The 20,851-nt window shown below is 43.3% G+C and overlaps 1 protein-coding gene across 3 annotated transcripts; it reads left to right on the top strand.

Annotated features, from left to right (window-relative positions):
- The first annotated feature begins 6,787 nt into the window (after positions 1-6,787).
- On the top strand, positions 6,788-20,239 carry PGAP4 (post-GPI attachment to proteins GalNAc transferase 4). Of its 3 annotated transcripts, XM_082783093.1 has the most exons (3): positions 6,965-7,284; positions 15,151-15,297; positions 15,490-20,239. In XM_082783093.1, exon 3 carries the CDS (start codon positions 15,607-15,609, stop codon positions 16,792-16,794), a length of 1,188 nt encoding a protein of 395 aa, XP_082639219.1. In that variant the 5' UTR covers positions 6,965-7,284; positions 15,151-15,297; positions 15,490-15,606; the 3' UTR covers positions 16,795-20,239. The 3 variants fall into 3 exon arrangements, with proteins under 3 accessions (XP_082639220.1, XP_082639219.1, XP_082639221.1); XM_082783094.1 differs by lacking the exons at positions 6,965-7,284; positions 15,151-15,297 and adding an exon at positions 6,788-6,905; XM_082783095.1 differs by lacking the exon at positions 15,151-15,297.
- Positions 20,240-20,851: the final 612 nt, after the last annotated feature.

Raw genomic sequence — 20,851 nt, 5'->3', positions numbered from 1 at the left:
ACCCAGATGTGTCTAGACAGGCAGTAGATAGATAGGTAAAATAATAAGCCAGAAAGATGTCATTTTAAGCAACTACTGTGAAGGAGATTAACTGCCCTAAAAGAGCTAACCAGAGGCCAAAATTAAATCGAGCAATGCCCATGGCATAAACCATTATGTGGAAAAAGTTTCTTTTTGTGCCAGTACACATCAGCTTTTCATCTCCTAGGTTGTAAACTGGAAGCACAGCAGTTACTTCATAACAACCCAGAGACAGTTACTGCTGAATAGAGGGTACGAAGCACAACACTTAGTGTGTCTTGTGGTGGTTTATATGTGTGCTCAGAGCCTACTAGTTTGGGTCACACCACGTGCTCCGGAAAAGTAAGGGAAATCTCAAAAAGGAAAAGAAAAAAAGAAGAAAAAAAAAAAAAAAGAAAATGAAAAAAAAAAAAAAAAAAAGAGGAAGATGAACAGCAGTGGGACATACTTTCAAACAGAAGAGCCAGATCCTGTCTTATGTATGTGCAGATCTTAGGTTTCAAATGAAATGTAGTTCTTTCCTTGGGAAAAAAACTGCAATCAATAAATAAATGGGATGCGGGGCTGATCTCATGGGATGTGGGGCAGATCTCACCAACAGCTGCTCATTTCCTCATACACTGATTATGCTCCAAGATTATTGCATTTTATTCAGCTATTTTGATCATTAGATTTTGAAGCAGAAATAGAAACATCAGCACATTAAAAGACATCAATTTCTGATTGGTTGATTTGTGTATCAGCTACTTTCATGCTACCAAAGTGTGATAAACAATAAGAAAATCACCATCTTATGTTTTAAATATGACATATAAAGCACAAAGCTTCAGTCAGTCCTTGCTCAAAATTGTTCCAGCATCCTATCTTGTTGCATCTCTTTAAGGATGTGCTTTAAAAATAGGACATTTTTTTGTTTTTCTCTCACAAATGTTGCCAAGCAACTAACATTGTTGCTGTGGGCATGAAATGAAATGAAAAGGTAATGATGCAGTGTACATACATGGGTATACAATTTTAGGGACAGCAGAAGTGTATTTAATAACATCATGGGTACCGTACCTGATATCCATCCAATGCAGAATGTGCATCAGATCACACAAAAATGTACCACTGTACAGCATCCTTGATATATGCAACAATTACTGTTTATATAATTTAAGATGCTACAATTTTTTTAGAAAAGCTGAACAGAGAAAGTTAACACAACTGCAACTTGGTAGCCAATGCACTTGGACCTACTAAGTGGGTTCTTGCTTTACTGTAATAAGAATTTTTACTTAAAAATAAAAATAGTTACAATTTATCTAAGTTAATTCTACAGCATACAGCTCTGACACTAGAATACTTATGATGCATCTGGGAAGGGATATACAAATGATATTTTACCTTGATTAAGGAATAAAATTCCATTTTCAGCTAACTAGAACTGATTTGGAGAGAAATGTAATTATACTCCACACAGAATTTCTTACTTTTGTCTTGCAGACATTTTACTTCTCTAATTGTCTCCCTCCTGTAGAGAAGCACTTGGTGCTACAAGCTAAGTGGAGAATACAGGTATGAATACAGGAGGTGATTAGGTGGTTGTATTTGTGAAATACTGAGGTCTGTGAAACACGCCTTACTTACTTCCTGCTCCTGTTTAGTTACTCACAAGGATGGCCCTCTGTGTATTTTCCAGGCATGAGTTCTCCATACAATCTAACTATATAGTTACAGCAGTAGCTTCTACACCTCTCAGTAAGTCATAAATACGATCACCAATAGTAACACACACACAGTTTGCTCACACCACTCACTGGCAGTACCTGAAGTCCCGGACAACCCTGGAGCTACAAGGAGATAAATGCTGGAATCAGATCAATTAAAAGTCGGAAGAGAAGTGCACGTTGCTCTCCCTCTCCACCCAAAGCATTCTGGCAGGCGATCTGAAGAAATAAGTAATGACAAACTCCAGTCAGTAGTGTAGACTGAGCGGACTTGACAGAGATTACTAGCTATTGCCTTGCTGTCTCACTGCCTGGTTGCAGTAATGATAGTGAGAGAGAAATAAAAGGCCCAGCAAATGGACCAGGAGTGTGTTTTCTTTCTATTCTTGTTGCAGGCCAGCATACCCCACTTAATTTGCTGTCTGTGTGTGAAAGGATCCTATGTGAATATGATTTGGGAAACAGTGCTGTGAACAGTTTCCTCAAAATAAACTTAGGTGTACTATTCATACTAACAGATGTGCTTAAATTTTAAAGAGCTGCTATTCAGAAATTGATTTGTAGCTTGGTGAGTTCTATACCGTTGCCTTATGAAATTGGGAAAAGAAAATAAGATTTATCTGAAAATACTCATCAGCAGAGAAATTTGCAGAATAAGCTCTAGAAAAATCAGTCATAGCTTTATACAAGCAGATGGAGCTCTAGTTAATGTGTTATCCTTCTTGGTCTATATGAGATGTTCATATGTCATTCATGGACTTTTATGTCCCTCTTCAAGCACGGCCAGTGCCCTAGTTGGGTTCCCAGGACTTGTCTAAACTTAAACATTCAAGAAAATCAATCCGGATTAATTAAAAATATGATATAAATTTGAACCTTTTTCCTCTCTGTGCTTCATCCTGTACAGACACTATCATTTAGAATGGAAAAAGCATAAATTTTACTTTGCTGCTTTCACTTCTAAAAACCTTTCAGCTAAACGGAAATAAAACTGCTTACATTTCAAATAATGCTGTCTCTTAGAGATTTGACTCAGCTTAAAAGTAGCCATATTTCAATACAATTTGCCTCAGAGTCCTTACGTAGTTAAATCTGTGTGTCAGTGTTACCCAAATTTTCCAGCTACCCATGCAGTTTATCTCACCCCTGTAGCAGACCTTTTGGTTCTAGAAATGCAAACCTAAATATTTGCCATGAATATATATATATATAATTGTGCTCAGTGCTTTCTCACACAGGCATAGAATTTGTTAGTGAAATATGCCCAGCAATCATTCAAAAAACAAACAAACAAACAAAACAAAACAAAACAAAACAAAAACTTGACTCCAGTTTGCAAGGGAAAATTAAAATCTTTCCAGAAGTCTGTGTGAGATAATTCCCATCTGAGCCTCAGTTTGGAAATCTTGTGTCTTGCCACTTCACCCCATTCTTTCTTTTTGTATTGCAAACAGTAACACTGTTCCAGACTGTTCTCCTGTGTTACAATGCAGAGCAAGTCAATGAAAGGCAGTGTGTTCTGACAGACAGCTTGGAGAGCTGCGTGGTTCCAATTCCAAGTTAAAACCTCTGTCCCTGTCTTTTGAAATACTCAGTTTGTGGACTGCAAGAGGCAGAATGTCGGAGCAAGACAGCTAGGAAGTTGGATCACTAGAGCATTACACTTAAGCTGATAAGATCCATATCTCTAAGTGTAATCACACCTGTAGTCCTTCTGAAATTCTGCCATCATTTAACATGTTAGCTTATGTCAGTACTTTTTTTTTTTTTTTTTTTTTTTTTGCTATAAGCAGCCCCGCCTAATGATTTGATCAGAGAAGCAAAGGAAACATAGAAAAACTCTGCGTGTGTGTGTGTGATATGCAATAACCTCTAAAAAGAAATGGGTTACGTTTAGCAATAAGTGTGTTTCTGTCATCTTCAGATGTGTACAGTGCAGGTACAAGAGCTTACAGTAATGGTATATTATATCTTCAAGATGAGTTAGTTATAGAAATAAGTCTGAAAAGTCTGAAATGCGCTTATGTATAAAAGGCTGAACAGAGTGAAGTCTTGGGAAGTACCTGAGGTGTGCTTAGTCCTAAATAGATAACTGCATGTACAGTCCATGGTGAAAAGAAGATCAGAAGATTCCAGCCCTTTCAGAGAACATTAATGTTCCCTGACATTCCCTGACAGCTAAGCCAGCATGAATTCATCCGCATTGGAGCTGTATTTCATCTCACTACTGTTGTCTAAAGGCAAACACAATAGCCCAGACAATGTGAGCTCGCTGCCTCCAGTATACAACAAAGGACTTTGAATTCTTTTTGTCCCCAGTCATCAATACTGGGTCTAAAAGGAAAACAGAGAAAGCCACTGTATATAATTTGGTTTTCATCAATACTGCATTTCTATTGAAAACAGCGATCAAAAATGTTTGCTGCTTCCTGCAAAGCAGAATGTAAGTAGGAAATATTTATTGATTTACTTTGTGATTTTTTTTTTCTTTAAGTAAGAGGCAAAAGAAGAAAAAGATTGAAAAAGTTAGCTTTGGAAGTGAGCAGCAGATATGTACAAGAAGATACCTATTGTGAAGGTACAGGAATAGCTGGATAATTATTATCATCTACGAACTAAATGTAAATGAATAACACAGTCACCACACTGCAGAAGATCACAACGTTTACAGCTGACCAAGTTACACACATACTGGTACAACATGTAGTGCTAAACATACCATTCATTCCTTCTTTGGATTTTTTCCTGAGGACGTTAGGCTTACAAAATCTCTCTCTCTCTCTCTCTCTCCTTCCTTTCCTTCCCCCTTCCTTTCCTCCCTCCTTCCTTCCCTCCTTTTCTCCCTGCTTCTCTTCCTTCCTCTCTCTGTCCATCTGGTCCATCTCTCTTTTTCTTGTATTTTCACAGCTATCTCCCTGACCATAATAAATTTTGAATACATTACTTGAATTTCATTGCAGCTGGCTGAAGGAGGTAAGTTTCATGTGTAAGTTTGCTACTTTATACCTCACACAGTCCTGTGCAGAGCAGAGACTCACATCTCTGTCTTGCTGAACAAAAGCCTTCATCATACCCAGAAGAGGCGCCTGCAAGGATAATCAGCACATGAAGCTCAAAATCAACGGGACCTAAGTGTGCACATACACACACACACGCCATTGCCTATAGCAGAAACATGAACAAGCAGGGCTTGCTGTGTGGGAGGAAAGCTAATGAATGCACGCTCAGGGGGGGACAAGGAACATGAGACAGGAGCTAAGGGCATTGCAGAAAGTGACGCACAGAGCACAAATGACACATCCATCATAAACCAGGGCTCTCAATTCAACTGCCCCCCAAGGCCATGAATTTCTGCCCTTTTTCTGCACAATTATCAGTGAGACAATTCTCACCTCACGCCTTTTTGCCAATTAAAACTTGAAGGCCTGTCCTGTTGTTGCAGCAGATGAGTGGTTTCAGAAGTAACTACTTGTGCGCATTTCAGGTTGCATTCAGGTTACTACTGTGGGAGTGTTCACGTCCCCAGAGGTTCATTTCTGCTCTCCAGGCCGCTCGCTGTTGTGCTGACATAGTCATTTGGCAGGGTGGGCTGACGAGAAAAAGATACAGGTAAGAAATAATCCATCAGAACAAAAGGTTTATTTTTCAGCCAGACCAGTCTCCCTTATGCTAGCAGGCAGCAGGGGACAGACAGCACTATGAGAAGGATGAGCAGTCAGAGATGACAGACTTCATTAGAACATGCTACTACCCCAGAATTAGTGGTGACTTTTATCCTTCAGTCTTTCAGATCTAACAGGAGCTGTTTTACAGGAATAAACCTTTGAGGGTGGATTTTTTTTATTTTTATTTTTCCAAAAAGCAGGCAACTGAGCAAGCTAGCAGCAGAAAAGACTGTAAAGAAAGGCTCCATACACAAATACAATTACCTAAACATTTATCCATGAAGAAAAGGCCTTGTGGCCCATTCCTGTTATTTTGCTACTGCCAAATCATTCTGCTAGCTGAAACCCCATCTGAAATGTAATGCTGGGTGCAATGTGACATGTGTTTCTGCTGATGTCACTCAATAGCTCTCCCACACACATGCTGTCACAGGAGGGAATAAATATTTTTTTGTTTCTCACAAATTCTGCAATTCTCATCCTGCTAAGAGCACATTAATGGCCTTCCCAGGGATGTATAACTCTCTTTCTCACCCCCCTACTCTCGCGTGCCCTTTTGCCTCTGTTCTGTGCCAGGATCTGTCATGTTTGCAGTGCACCAACTGCAAACTGGCCTGATGACATTGAAGTGGAAGATGAAGTATGAATCACTGTCATTGAAGAGTGGCAGGCAGAGAAAGAGATGGGGATAAAAGAAGGATTTGGGAAAACAAATAATCTGAAAAATGTCTTCTATTGACCCTCCTTGCTATTTCATGTATTAACATGCATCTGGGCAAGTGCCTCAAATTTTGCTGGCAGAGCAAGTCACTACAGCAACCAAAGCCTGATGCTATAATGCTCGTAGTACGAGTGTTACTGCACCTTTGGCTTTTTGCCCCTTCACCCACACGGTCTCCACAATAAAAAGCCTTTCAGCTTTTGCCAGCCATATGAAGTGAGGCCCATAGGCACCCCTAACCAAACTGCTCATTAGGGGGAACGATAATAAGCTGATTAATTAAATAAAACTAACAAAAAAGTACATCACGCTAGAAGCATCCAACCAGAGGACTGAGCTCCAGCAAAATGCAAGCTGTGCTTAACTGGGGAGCCAATATTACAGTGAAGGACAGAAAACTTCCTCGGTGGCACGTTTGAGGCATCTGCAGCTATTTCCAGCATCACGGGCACAGTGTGAAGGCTGTGCACAACAGGACTGCGAGGAGAAGCGGGGCGCGATGCCATGCTGCCTCCTCTCCCATCCATTTTTTTATTTTATTTTATTTTTTCTCCTTTTTTCTCCTCTCTCCCTCGAAGCCCGGCAGCCTGACTCGGCCAAAAGCCTGGGCGAGGGGCCGGGGGACTCGAAGAACGAGGAGGAACCGAGATGGGGACCGGGGCTGCGCCGCACGGGCGGCGGCCGTGCCGCAGAGGCGGGGTCCGAGCTCCGCACCCAGCTCCCCGGGGCAGGGCTCCGGGCAGGGTTTGGGCAGCCGCAGAGGACGACGCAGCTCCGGCAGCGGCCAGGGTAACATTTATTTCCCCTCTCCTTGCGAGAGCAGCAGGAGGAGGGGACCCCCGCCGCGGGGCAGCTCCCCCTTCCCCCTCCCCGGGCACTTCGGCTTTCCGTTCACACGCCTTGCCTCGCCGCTTCGCTTCGCCCCCACTGCCGTCCTTCCCCTCTTTCCGAGCATCTCTGTGCCGGCGCAGTCACATGTTTGGGCTCAGATGCCTTTAATCCCACCCTCACTTGCCCGAGAGGGAGGAGAAGAGGCAGGAAGGAATAAAAAAAAAAAAAAAAAAAAAAAGAAAGAAAGAAAGAAAGAAAGAAAAATTGCGGGAGCGAAGTGAGCAACAAGCGGAGCGGCGGGGAGCGGGGCCGGACGGCTGCCCCGGGCGGGGGCAGGGTAATTAATGAATTAATTAATTGGTCGGTCCTCGTCACGATGCCTTTTGCTGCTGGAGAGCGGGTGTGGGGGGGGGGGTGTCGCGGAGGTGTCGCCCCGCGCAAGTGCCGCGCATCCCGGGGGCAGCGCGCAGGGGGATGCGCGGCCGGAGGGGAGGGCTCGGGGTGGCCGGAGACCCCCTGAAAAGTGTCCTTCCCCCCCCAGGGAAAGAGTGGGGGGTGGGAGGCACCAAAAACCGGCACCGTGTTACGGAAACAACAAGAAAAAAAAAAAAACAGCCAGCTTCCTTCCTGTGGTGGGTGTCAGCTAAAGGAGCCCTCGGCATTAAGTTTATTTTGGGGCAACAATCAGGGCGAGGGGGGGGCGGGACGGGGCGCGCTGGGGTGCCGTCGGTGCGTTTTGGCAGGGAGCTGGGGGGGGGGGGGCTCAGCTCCGCTTATCCAACGCCCCCTCCGCTGTGACCATCCCAGTAAGGTAACTGCGGTAATCCCAGTGCTTTGCGGGTCACCTTGTGCTGCTACCTGGCAGCTCTCCCTGCAGGGAAGGGGGGCAGCTAGGAAAACTTAAGGGCTGAAGCCATGGGCACCTAAAAGCATAGGTTTTGGAAGAAATGTGCAGTCGAGCTGGCGGTGCAGCAAAACGTGAAGTCACACCGGTGTGAACTGCAGGTTCACAGGCTTGCTTGATCTCATGCAGCTGCTGAGAAAACTGCTTCACGTACACCCAATGGCTGCCGTAAAGACACACCAGGTTCAGCAAGCACGAAAACCAGAACTACCCTGCTGCCCGTGTGAAATGTGCTGCTTTCTGGCCAGCCCAACAAGGGCAGTGCTAATTATATAACAGAATATTTTCCAGCTTCTGTATTTAGCCCATTTTCTTCCTGTGGCGATCAGAAACAGCGCTTTTCCAGAACCGGGACATCACCCTTAGCGTGCCTTTCAGGAAAAGCAGCCTGGTTTATACATGGGGAGAGGAGGGGAAAAATGCCAAATCCCTCGGTGTCAAGTGAATACAGAGGAAAAGGCTGTAGTATTTTTAACATTAGTAGATGATGTCTTCCTGAAAAGAGAAGTGATGTTTATCAGAATGACTAAACAGTTTTGCTTTCAAACACCAGTCAGAATCAAAATGTCGTGGTAGTCACCTGGTACAGTTTTGCATTTTCATTGTTACACAGATGTGTCCCAACAGGAAACCTGCAGCCTTATCAGCAAAGGCCTTTGCACGCAGAAGTAGTCTCACATTTCCTTATTACCGGGTTTTTATTCTTTGCAGTCATAAATGAAGAACAGCAAAGCTGAAGCGTTCTCTGAGTGGTGCAGCCACCGCCACATCCATTTGATTTTCTTTCCCCCCCCCGTCTGTGTCCATACACCCACATCCACAGCCCTGCCCAAATCCCAGGTATCGGGGATCTGTCTATCCATCTAACCGGCTCTTCCAGGCACTGTGAAATGTGGCTGGTTTCCTAGCAAGCCCCAGGGGTGCAACTGTGCATAGAAATTGCACAGAAAAGCTGTGGGGGATGAGCTATTCCCCAGTGGCTGTGGTGGGATATCTCATTCCTGCTCCTTCTGGACAGACTTCTCCAGGACTGAGAATTCTCCTTGCTGATCTGTTCAGGTTGTTTTCATTTGCAAGGAGCTGCTGTTACTTCAGAATGCCATATTTAGTGGCTGCTTTTTTAATAGTTATCTTAGATAGTTTACCTGTGTGGGTTACCAACATGATTAAAATATAAAATACCATTTGTGTGCAACAACAAAACCAGACTGATCTCTTACATTTCTGGGAAAAACAGATTCCCTCTTGCCTTTTATATGTGTAGGCTGAGGATCCACTATGGTAGAAATTGACTCTTGTTGTATTTGTGTTCAGTATCTTGCGTGCAGAGGCCCTGGTCTCATTTTAATAAAAGACTGTGACATACAACGAGTTAAAATTAAAAATACTTGTAGCACCTTTGGTACTCAAATAATATTTAGCTTTGAGATTCCAAGAACTGATAGCAAAAGGTAGTAGCTGGTGTTGTTATTAGCAGCAGCTTTGTTCGATACCATTTCTTTTTTAACAAGTAGGAGTGTAAATTTTCTGATAAAGCACAAGTGGGCTGAAACCAAAAGCCATTTCTCGGATTTTGGAGGGCGCCAGGCAGGTCCCTGTGACAAAACGCAACAGTTTTTATGCAGATTATCAAATCCTTTAACAATGTGGGGGGTTTGTTTGTTTGTTTTGTTTCATTTTGTTTTACCTCTGTCACAGAAGAAAACGTAAATTTAGATGGACATAGATTGCATAATTAATTTTAAAGCCACAGGAAAGTTTGGTGCCATCTTCTAAAATACAGTTCCTCACAAAACCTCTTGCCTTAAGCCTCTGTGTGAAGCTATTATTTTGCAGAACTCACTTCTCCAGGCTGCTTTTCACTCCCACTTGCTCTTAGTATTGACTGATGTTGCTGCTCAATAGCAACCGGGGAATACATTTCTTTCCCGTGACTTTGCACAGCACCAAGGTGGCCAGCTGAAAGTCAGCAGGTGTTGAAAATGGGCACTCTTCAGCTTTGTATGGCAAAGGAAAATTAATGTAACTAAGAAGGAAGAGAAGAGCTGGGGAAATAGTTAATTAAAATACATTCAGTTCATAGCCTGGTTCACTGATGTTCCACAGTTTTACTATCTTAATTCAAGGAGTATGGAGAAAGTGTTTTCCAGCTGCCACACACATATACCTCATCCTGTAGTTCAGTTGCTTCTCAACTGAAGTCCCTGGACTTCCAGGGATTTCTGAACATGTGAAGATAACTACAATTAGTAGAGAAGAGCTAGCCAGCTGATCAGTAAACATACCTTCAAGACAGAATTCCAGAGTTTTTGAGGTTTATCAACAGCATAGAGTTACAAACCACTGCCTGTAGATCAGAATATATATATAATTAATAATTTATAATAATAATACAATATAATAATAGATTATTTAATAATAATTTATATACTTAATAATTCCAGCTTTTTGGACCAAACAAGTTTTACTGTTCTTTGGCAGGCTCTGGGGAATGGCAGGTCAGAAAAGACTGCTGTGCCCTTGATTTCTACCTCTCATGCCATATAACTCCTGCATGGATTAAAACAAACAAAAAAAAGTTTTCAGAGAGAACAGAGAAGTCACATGTATCACCAGTAAGCATGCTCTTTGCCATAGCAAGGATGAAAGCTTAATGAAACAGCCTGGCTTATTTGACAACCATTGTGTTAAAGAAGAAATGCAAGCAGAACCTTTAATGACTTCCACAGCAAACGGCCGCTTCATTATAAATTTGTGGTTTTTTTACTGGCTATTAGCCATTCTGGCCAACTGTTGGCACTAGCACGCTCTACGTTTGTCTACAAACAACATTATGGCAACTGCCTTAAGCAGTGCTTGATAGAAGACATAAGAGATATATTTGGTACCTGCCAATAAATACTAAGAACAACTGCTGAGTTCCTTCCATTAGCATTCTGCTAATGTTTTCAGTAGCACAGCTCTGGCCAAGTTGGTTTGTAATTTCTAGGGAGCCCAGCTCCCAGTTTTGTATTTAAATACAATGGTCAGATCTGCAAACACTTGGCTTCTACTTGACACTGCTGTTTTCAATGCAAGCCTGAACACATTGAAGAAACATTATCTGGCAACTGACTTACTGAAAACTGTCAGAAAACAGGGAAAGAACTGTTGCATGATGAATTGCAGATGAGAAAAGCTGGCCATCTGGTCCAGCGATACGGATCAGCTGGTGGTAGGGACCTTTCTTTTCAGAAGATGCGAGTATCCATACAGCATTGTGAGCTGACAGCATGAATGTATGAAGCAGAAGGAGATTTCTGTGGCTCTTTATGACTTTGCAGAGCTTGAATCAGCTTCCCTCAGATTCAAGTGGGACTGTTTGCTGGTGCACTAACAATGCCATCCTCAAGACAAAGCTCTTGTCTCTGCCATAGGAAGTCAATCGATAGAGTCTTGGTTAGAGAGGGTGCAGGGAGGCTGGGGAATAGAGGCGTTTTTTTGCTCAAAGGTTTCATCTGGGGATGCCTCCATGGGAAGAACACAAAAACCAAAGCTACAGCTTTGTATGGGCACTGCTCCTACTACCACAGTGGCCAAGGTGGGGACTTGAACCACAAACAACGTTACTGTCCCTGTTTCACATGGCAAGGACGCCGTGGCATCAGAGAGCGTGATTTCATTACAGCTGCTCCGTATGTTAGAAAAGCCCTGTTTTTTTCCATTGACAATAATCGTTTAGGCAAAGGATCATTTAAGATGTAATCATGCAGGAGTAATTATGGCCTTATCTCACAGAGGAGGCAGCAGAGGACGGAGATGCCCTCTCTTGCCTCAGCAATCCAGGAGCCTCCTAGAATTTCTCAGCTCTGAGACACGTGGGAGGCTTTGTTCCAGGAATACCTGCCCTCAGGACACCTTGAAGAGGAGTTTGGAGTAGGCAGAAAATCAGCTTTCTCTTTTAAATCACCAGAACACGTGACAGTATTCTGTGTCCCAAAGAGGAAATTGAGCATTTTTCTACTTTTCCTCAGTGTATGCAAAGGTAGCATTTCCCTGAGCAGTACAATTCAGCCAAGTAATTAGAAGGCTAATGAAGATGGGCTGTAGATTTTTGACATGAATCAGGTGTTGCTGGAGGGAATCTGCATCATCAGGATCTAAATAAAGAAACAAACAAACAAACAAACAAACAAACAAAAAAAAAACACAATAAAAAAACCCAAAGCTTTGTATCACCGCAGCTGTAAATGATGGCTCAGTTCTACACAGAGCAGGTATAAAAATGTCTTCCCCTGCAAGCATTCACATGGCTGTGAAGTAACTATTCGTGAGTCATGCAGTTTGTTTTTAAAACACTGTGAAACCCCATTCCAATTTTTTTCTTTTCATCTCACACCTCATTTTGATGTCTGAAATGCCACTTGAAAAAGAACAAGCCCTGTAAAATGGTGAAAAGAAAGGAAGTGACAGAACTGACAGCTTCTGAAAACAGAATAGCTTTGGTAAACCCGGAACCATCCTAGTGGTTAGAAAACAGCCTGATGAGAAACTCTGGTCTCAAGTCCTGCATGTAAGATCAAATGTTATCTCTGTGAAAGCAAGAGTTTGTTTTCTCAACCTGGAGCTCCTGGTTCCCAGTGTTACAGCCAAGAAGTGGAGAGGAGGCCAATGCAGTGTCCCCCTTCTTTTCTAAATCTTTCATCACATTTTTTTGCATGAACTAGAGTATTCAGCCTGTCTTAATATGGTCTTGGCCATCGTTAGCCTACTTGGCCATTCTGCTACCCAGTGAAAGCACCCTGTTCCTCTGGAGGTCAGCTGCCATTTGGCATGGCAGCTGGTGTGCATGCTAGCAGCCTAGGCGGCAGAGGAAGTTTGGAGGAGAGGCACAAGTGCTTGTTAGATGGTTGCTTTCCTCAGGTTGCAAAACCAGTGCAAGTCCCTTAGGAAGATTGTGAATTTTGTTACTGTGGAGGCGAAGCAAAGCCAGATTCAGCTGGGAAGGCTGATGAATAGGGACAACCCAGCAAAGTGCCTGGCTGCTTCACCTTGTGTCAGGAGCCCGGAGCCAGGCAGGGGGAGTCTCAGGGCTGGGGGAGGACCAGCTGGGGCAGCAGATTTGGGGAGCCCCCCGGCCCCTGGCCAGCACCATTCTGTGCTGCCACTGATCCCGCCCCTGGGGCAGCTGTGGAGGAGCAGGACCCCAGGCGAGTTGCTCAGTGGTTCATAGGAGAGGCTGAAGCCTGTGGAGCTCAGGCAGCTGCTCCCAGTGCTGCAGTGAGGATGCAAGATCCTCTTTTTTGTGTGAGGAAAAAAAAAAAAAAAAAAAAAAAAAAGAGGGCTCCTGCTTGGGTGAGGGTTATTAATGAACGAATGTATATCCCAGAACTCACAGAGCTCACCACAGGCTCACAGCTCCCATAGCGCAGATCGCTGGCAGAGCTGGCAGATGAAAAGTCAGTTTCTTTACCACCTGGGAACTAAACTATCTTTTAGCTCTTCTTCATCTCCTTTGTATTTTCCCACCGTGGTCCTCACTTTCACATTTGGAGCCTGACTTAGTCACAGTGCCAACATTACTGCTTACATCACGAGGAGGCTTAAAAGTGTGCCAGTGTGAGTTGGGACTTGTAGTTGTGTGTTCCCTTAGCATTTGCTATTGGTTAGCAGAAAAAGAGAACAGGAACAGCCCTGGGTTTTGGATGAATTAGTGAATTTAAATGTGAGATTTTACATCTGATGGATTTCAGGTTTGCATACTGTGGATCATGATGGCTTGGATCCAGTGGCTGAAATGCAACCATCACCTTTAAGGCCTTTACAAGGTCCACTGGTGCGATACAATACACTGTGTATGAAACAGGATTGTGTAATCAGGAAGAAAAAAAAAAATCACCCTATGGGAATACAACTGTAGTTTCCCATGCATCGATGTGCAGATTTCTTATTTGGTATCTTTACTCACACGAATCTTTGAAATCTTGTGTTTTCATGACTCATGAGATAGCACAACACTGATGTCACAATCTATCCATCAACTATTTAAAGTGTCACAGTATGAAGGAGCTGGTCTCTGACAAAGATTTAGAGTAAATCTCATATATTATCCATTAATCTTAGTAAAAGGCCTTTGATATAAGATCACCAGGTTGCCATAGAGCAATAGGAAGTAGTTCTCTTAATAGTGAATGTGCCAAATCTGTGATTCCAGTAATGAAAGCAGTTCTGAAGTAGTCCCAGATTCAGACACCATGTACTGTTCTGAGTCATTCCTTCCTTAAGAAGCGTTTGGACTATGCACCTAGTCATATGGCTTGAATTTTTGGGCAGACCTGTGTGATGCCAGGAGTTGGACTCGATGATCCTTATGGGTCCCTTCCAAGTTGGGATATTCTATGATTCTGTGATTCTATGTGGTGGCCCTTTTTTCTGAGATAGAGTAGAAATGTCATGGCACTGATTTCTTTCCATCCACACATCATTCCTCAGGATGCTTCAGAAAACAGGATAGAAGGAAAAAGGGTAACATTTTGGTCTGGGAGCACCATTTAATGGTTAGAACTTCGTGAAGGCAGAAGGTTAAAAATGGGAGAAACTCTCCACTGAATGGGGGACGGAGTCAGTCTTCTGGGGAGCATGAATAACTCATTTCATAAGGGGAGGGAGTGGAAAATAAAAAGGAAAGGCAAACGGCAGATTAAAAAGGGAAATTACTGGATCAAGATAATTTATATGAACAGCCTAAATGCCACAGTTTTTTTTTGTAAGCCTGGCAGTTAGTTGTCCATAGCAGCCCAAGGAAGCAGAACAGAAAAGCAGAAATGGCAAAATCTCATTTCTGTGAAGGTGGGTGCTTGCTTGAAGTGTGTGCGCATATGTGCATATAAACATATACAAATGCTGCAGATTCAAATGAAAGGCATAAGCTTTTAAGTTATAAATATGAGTAAATGGCTCAATTGCAAGTTGTTAATCCTGCTACCATGTATTTCACAGGGTCTAGGCAGGAGGAGACATCTGAGACACATTACACCTAGTGTACACATGCCTGTAGTGAAGTAAATTGGTATGTTTGTTATCTAACTTCACACTCTGTGGAGTAAAGTATAAACACATGCACGCTTTTGGAAGGGTGTGAGCGACAGAAGGGAAGCATGTGTCACTCCACAGAGGTAAAAGTTTGTCTTTCAAATGTGTGCTAGGCAGAGATACCAGAGATCTGGCTTTGGTTATTGGCTGTGACCCAAATTTTACTGTGTCACTGTGACCAAAGAAGGGTATCTCTGTTTTTAACATGAAGTTCTTTGTCTTTAACAGAAAAGGATTTCCTTGTCCAAACCTCCTGCACCCCTGTTGCCTGTTTGTTATACATTTCAAGCACAGTAACAAACACAGCAAAGTCCTATCTCAGCTAACTCAGGCTGGAGCTCCAATGTGCTGAAAAGGCTGTGGGGCACATTGCAGGTAACCAAGTTTGGCTCATATTTCCTCGGCCTTCTGCAACATTTTTGTGATGCCCCCAGCGCAAAGGACTCCTCAGCAGTCTTTTCTTTTGGCCTACTCGCTGACTAGCCTCAGCTTTCCATTTTCTTGACTCATGGTCTTCCCACTCTGACTGTTCCTATTTCACTAACCACCTTTTTTCTTCCTCTCTAGGAAGAAAAACTTTGTCAGCCACTGCTGCAGTGATGTTTTGCAATCCAGAGAAGAGGCAGTGGACGTGAAGGGGAGAGGGCATGAATAGAGCAGGAGTGCCCCCCTTCTGCAGCAGCAATGTTACACCATGCCTGGCAGCTCTATGGGAGGTGGTGCCGCTGGTCCAGCCCTTTCGTCCACCTCCTCACGCTGACTGTAGTGACATTCGGTGTGCTGGCTCCTTTGATTTGCCACCGGCTCCTCCACTCCTATTTTTATTTGCGGCGCTGGCACCTGAATCCCATGAGCCAGGAGTTCCTGAAGCAGAACCAGCAGGAGGGCCAGGCTGCCCTCCATTACTTTGAGAAGCTGCAGATATCAAACATCTCCAAGACCTCTGCCAGCGAGACCTTCCGGCCCTTGTTGCTGGTCACCATTATCACTGTGCAGAGGAGGAATGATTTCCACTATGTCTTGCAGGTGGCCTCCCGCTTCCACCACCTCCTCCAGCAATGTGGTGCACGCTGCCAGCACCACCGTGTCCTCCTCTGTAACGTGGAGTCAGACCCCAGCCGCCACCAGGACGTCAGGCTGCTGAGCAGCTTCTTTCCAATGGTCAGTCGTGACAGAACTGGGGAGGACCCTGACCCTGCACTGAACCAGTTTGAGAAGGAGAAGCAGGACTATGTCTTCTGCCTTGAGCAGTCGCTCTTGGCGTATAACCCAGAATACGTCCTGGTAGTGGAAGATGACGCTGTGCCAGAGGACGAGATATTCCCAGTCTTGCAGCACCTCTTGTTGACCCGATTCTCCAAACCGTACCTCAGAGATGCACTCTACTTCAAGCTCTACCATCCTGAGAGGCTTCAGCACTATGTCAACCCTGAGCCCATGCGAATCCTGGAGTGGCTGGGCCTGGGCATGTTTCTGGGGCCTGTGCTGAACTGCGGGTACTCCTGGGCAACTGGTCGCCCAGGCCTGAGCTGGCCCATCGTCTTGTTCTTTGCTTTGTACAGCATGGCTTTGTCAGAGCTGGTGGGACGGCACTACTTGCTGGAGCTGCGTCGGCTGGCCCCCACGCTGTATAATGTCGTGCCTGTCACCGAGTGCTGCACGCCTGCCATGCTCTTCTCTGCTCCTTCTGCCCAACGTGCCTTAGGTTACCTGAAGGGGCTGCACTGCCGACAGGGTTTTGCGAAGGACATCGCCCTCTACTCGCTGCTGAGCATGAAGGGGGAGAATGCCTATGTGGTGGAACCCAATCTGGTCCGGCACGTGGGAATGTATTCCAGCCTTCGGCTAAACGACAACCCCAAACTGCTGTGATGGGTTCATGCCTGTTGTGACACAAAGCCCCAAGAGCCTTGCCTCTGGGCTGAGAGGTGCCGTGCAAGCTCAGATGCTGTGCCACTCACGACAAACATCAAGTGTCTCCAAGTGGCCAAAGAACACCTCTATTGCACAAAAAAAAAAAAAAAAAAAAAAAAATCATGTACACGGGGACCTTATTTAATACATACTTTGAACTAATCACCGTACACCTTGGGGAGGGAAGTAGAGGCTTTCAGCTGAGAGTGTGGATTATCTGCTCTCCATCATTCTTAGTAAAAAGCTCTCACAACAGTATAAACAACTATACTGCATACTCTCCACTGGTGACAGAAATCTTCAATTTAGGGCAGCAGCAATGTTGGACAAAGTGAATGTTTCAAATTCAACCTAGTGAGGAGGAAGAGCCTTTATTTGTCCATCCTCACTAAGGTCCAATGTGTGACCTTTCTGCTTCAAAGCTGGGTTTTTGAGCAGACCTTTCAGAGGTAGCATGGTTATAATGAGAACTTTCCCTGAAATTTCACGTAGATTCCAGAAGTTTTACTAAGCCTCTATTTCTTACTGTCTCACCCTACAGATCCTGTCCGTACCTCCACCATTCCCACTCCTTTTTCTTGGAACAGAGGCTCCTGAAAGCTTAAGTCTCTGCTTCTTCGTTAAAGGTCAACTCTGACAGTAGGAATAGGAAAATGTAATGATAGCCATTAGTCACAAATGCACACTCTCATGGATACATTTCCAGATGTTATAAATAATACAGGGTGACTGACATGTTGCTTGGTATCACCGCTAGCTGTAGTGGATCCAGGTCATTAAAAGAGGCCTTATCAGTTGCTGATTGGACTTAGACATTCAACATGAATTTACCTTGACTTCCTATCAGCACAAAGTCAAAGGGGAGATTACATCAGCTGCCACGGTGCAGGATCCTTTATTTCATTTTGGAGCTATAATTCCCAGCTCTGCTCAAATGGTTCGTTCACTGTTCCTGGCAACAAACAAAATGTCCATAAGCAGCAAAGCTGGCTGCTCCTAAAACCAAGCAACAGTACCACAATGGATCAGGGTGCCACTCTTACACCAACCCACTAACTTACTGTGGTTGTTGGGCATTCAGGATGGGTATTTTGTACCCCAGCTGTGACCACAGTTAAATATAAAACTGTGGGGGTGGCAGAAATCTCATAAAAGACCAAAACTCTCACTTAAATGTTTCTGTCTGAAAATAACACACCTGGACTTCAGTGAGCTTTGAATCAAATTCACTTCCTGGTGGAGTTCAGTTGAACTATATTTGAAACCATCTTCCTAGATTCAGAAGGAACCAAGTACAATATTTTCACGGAGTTTTGATGGGATTATTTGTGTTAAGTATTGTTTGTTTCTTTATTTTTGGTGAACGAAGAGCTCTACTTTGAATTTTACTTCCCCCAGTCTCTTCTGGGTGAGTTAAGCCTTTAGCTTTTAACAAGTCTCGTTGCAGGTTGGAAAGGCATACAGCTCCTGAAAGATGAAACTAAAGAAAATATTTGCAGACCTCCAGCCGTCAGTCCACGATGGGTGCTGAGCACACAAAACACGTGCATAATGCAAGCTAGCCAGTGAGGAACAGCCTCACCGCCCTGAGCAGTGCATGCTCAGGCACGTGAACTTTGCTGTCTCACTAGATCAGCTGGGACACTTTGATGACATCTTTGGAAATCAGATGGGAGTAAGGGTTGCTTGTGGATTTCATGTCATTCCAACGACAAAACATTTCTTCTGTCAGAAGGCGAAGGAAAAATTGCACAGGCAGAACTAAGCCATTAATCTTTATGCACTGAAAACCCCAAAGATATCAAAGCGGTCACACAACCACCAGCGGCAGGTGGGCAAACCTGTTCTCAGGCTTCTTGATAACATGGCAGGATTTGATGGCAGGATTTGAGTGTCACTGTCTATTTATTCCACTAAGTGCCTGCACCTGCAAATACAAGTTGTTTGCTTATGCTCCTTCAGCTGTGAATGTTTCAATGTGCTGTGCTTTGTCTTCACTCTTTTTTTATCTTTGTACTGTACAAATCCAGAACAATGCCCTGTTTTTTTTTGTGAGGGCCCACTTGTTATCACAGTGAAAATCTCACAGTAAGGTACAGTAAGTGGGATAGGGAAAGGAAAAAGGAGGGAAGGAAAAGGAAGAAAGGAACATTAGAACAGAAACCAAGTGACCATATGGAGTTAATAAATGTTTTGATGTGGGAAATGATTAATCTGTTTGTCTTCATGTTATTTTTTTATTTTATTTTTTATTTATTTATTTTTTTCCAGTAATACATAATCTGTCCTCCAGAAGTCAATAATTTCACTGAGCCTCAAATCTGAAAATTGAGAACATGAACTTGAAGCATCCCTTCTAAATTAGGAAACAATTTTCAGGGCAAAAGAGCCATGGGAAGTTGGCTAGGAAAAACATTTGCAAACAACATTTAGAGGGGCTACAGCTTTACCTTGACAATGAGGGAGTTCCTGATAAGCCTATCATCAGGAAAGAGACCCCTTCTGCAAGGAATGGGCTAACAGAGTTTTCTGGTCTTTCTGAAGTTATTACCTTAAGTACTCAATTCACCTTTAAAACAGAGGTGGGTCTTCTCACTGAGCCAGCTGGGAGATTCTTCCGAGTCATTCAGGTACTTAGTGCCCACCATGACATGGTGACAGCTCGGACAAACATGCTCTCTGCTGCTTCTGAACTCTGCAAAGTGTATATATAGTTTTTTGTTAATGTTTTCTTTGCTACACGTTTTATTAAAAATGACAAGCCAGAGAATTATACTTTGCCCTTGGAACAAAAATGGGTGGTTAGTTATTAATGTGGTTTTGTTCCACCGTTTGGGCTACAAATTCAATTTTGGCTACACATGCAGTTTCAAACACACAAATCTTTTACCTCTCTTTAGCATTAAGAGAGTGGAGCTGAGCTACCATATCTCACGCTATGTTAAGTTCAAGGGTTCATGGCTAGCATAAACTCCTTGAAACACAGCCTTGAGATTGTTCTTACATTCAAAAAAAATCAGGCTGAAAATTCTGAGACTATTTTTCAATGCAGCAGCTATTGTTTGCACAAGAGGATTCTTGCTTGACAGGACAGACAGCAGTACTCAAAACGCAGGGAAAATTATTCAATTAAACAAAAAACTACCTCTGTTTCCAAAGCATATCCAACATAAGCATGATTCCAGGCAGAAAATAAAGTATAAATTGATAGGTCTTTCTTACACTAGAAGCCCAAGCAGATTTTCTAACTGTAACAGATACCAAAATTTTACTGAGAAGGCACTAAATTGAAGAGAGAAGGAAAAATACTTCCTCTAAGTTGTGAGGAATTGTGAATAGCCAGATTGGATATTTCAAGAGCAGTATATCTGGATGCAGGGTGTTTTTGTTTGAAATCTAGAGTTTTTTTCTAAAGATATTTGCAAGCAAACTTTCTACAAAATAAACAATGTTTCTCTTAAAACTCCATTGTCTCTTCTTTCTCTATGTCACTGTTGGTTTTCCTGACTGGCAGGTCCATCTCCTTTCTTGCTGTATTTGATGGAAGAAAGATACTTCTCTGTTTGACCAATTCATGCATATGCACAGACATAATAACTTGTCCCTGAATCCTAGGATAATTCAGGTTGAAAAGGACCTCTGAAGGTCTCTGGTCCAGCTCCCTACTCAAGAGATCTTGATCTACACCAGGTTGCTCATGCCCTTCTCCAATCAAGTACTGGGGGAATCTGAGATAAAATCTAAGGACCTGAGATAAAACCAAACTTGAAGTGTTGGTGTTTAACTTTTGGTTTAATTTTGTATAGTAAGGCTACATATTTCACAAAATAAAAAAGGGAATTTTGTGTGGGAGCAACTGTAGTTACAAATGCACTGGCAGTTTCTCTTGAGCAGTTGAATTTCTTTTCATGTATTTCCACACCAGCTTTATAGATGTTGTATCCAAATTCAGCAGATGCTAGGGTGCAGCATATGGTTCTGAATAATTTTCAGTATAACATACATCTGCCAAAAC

The sequence above is a fragment of the Aythya marila genome (genome assembly GCF_965140915.1).
Source record: "Aythya marila genome assembly, chromosome: Z".
Taxonomy (NCBI): Eukaryota; Metazoa; Chordata; class Aves; order Anseriformes; family Anatidae; genus Aythya; species Aythya marila.
The sequence above is the reverse complement of the archived record's forward strand: the minus strand, read 5'-3'. Positions and strand labels throughout refer to the sequence as shown.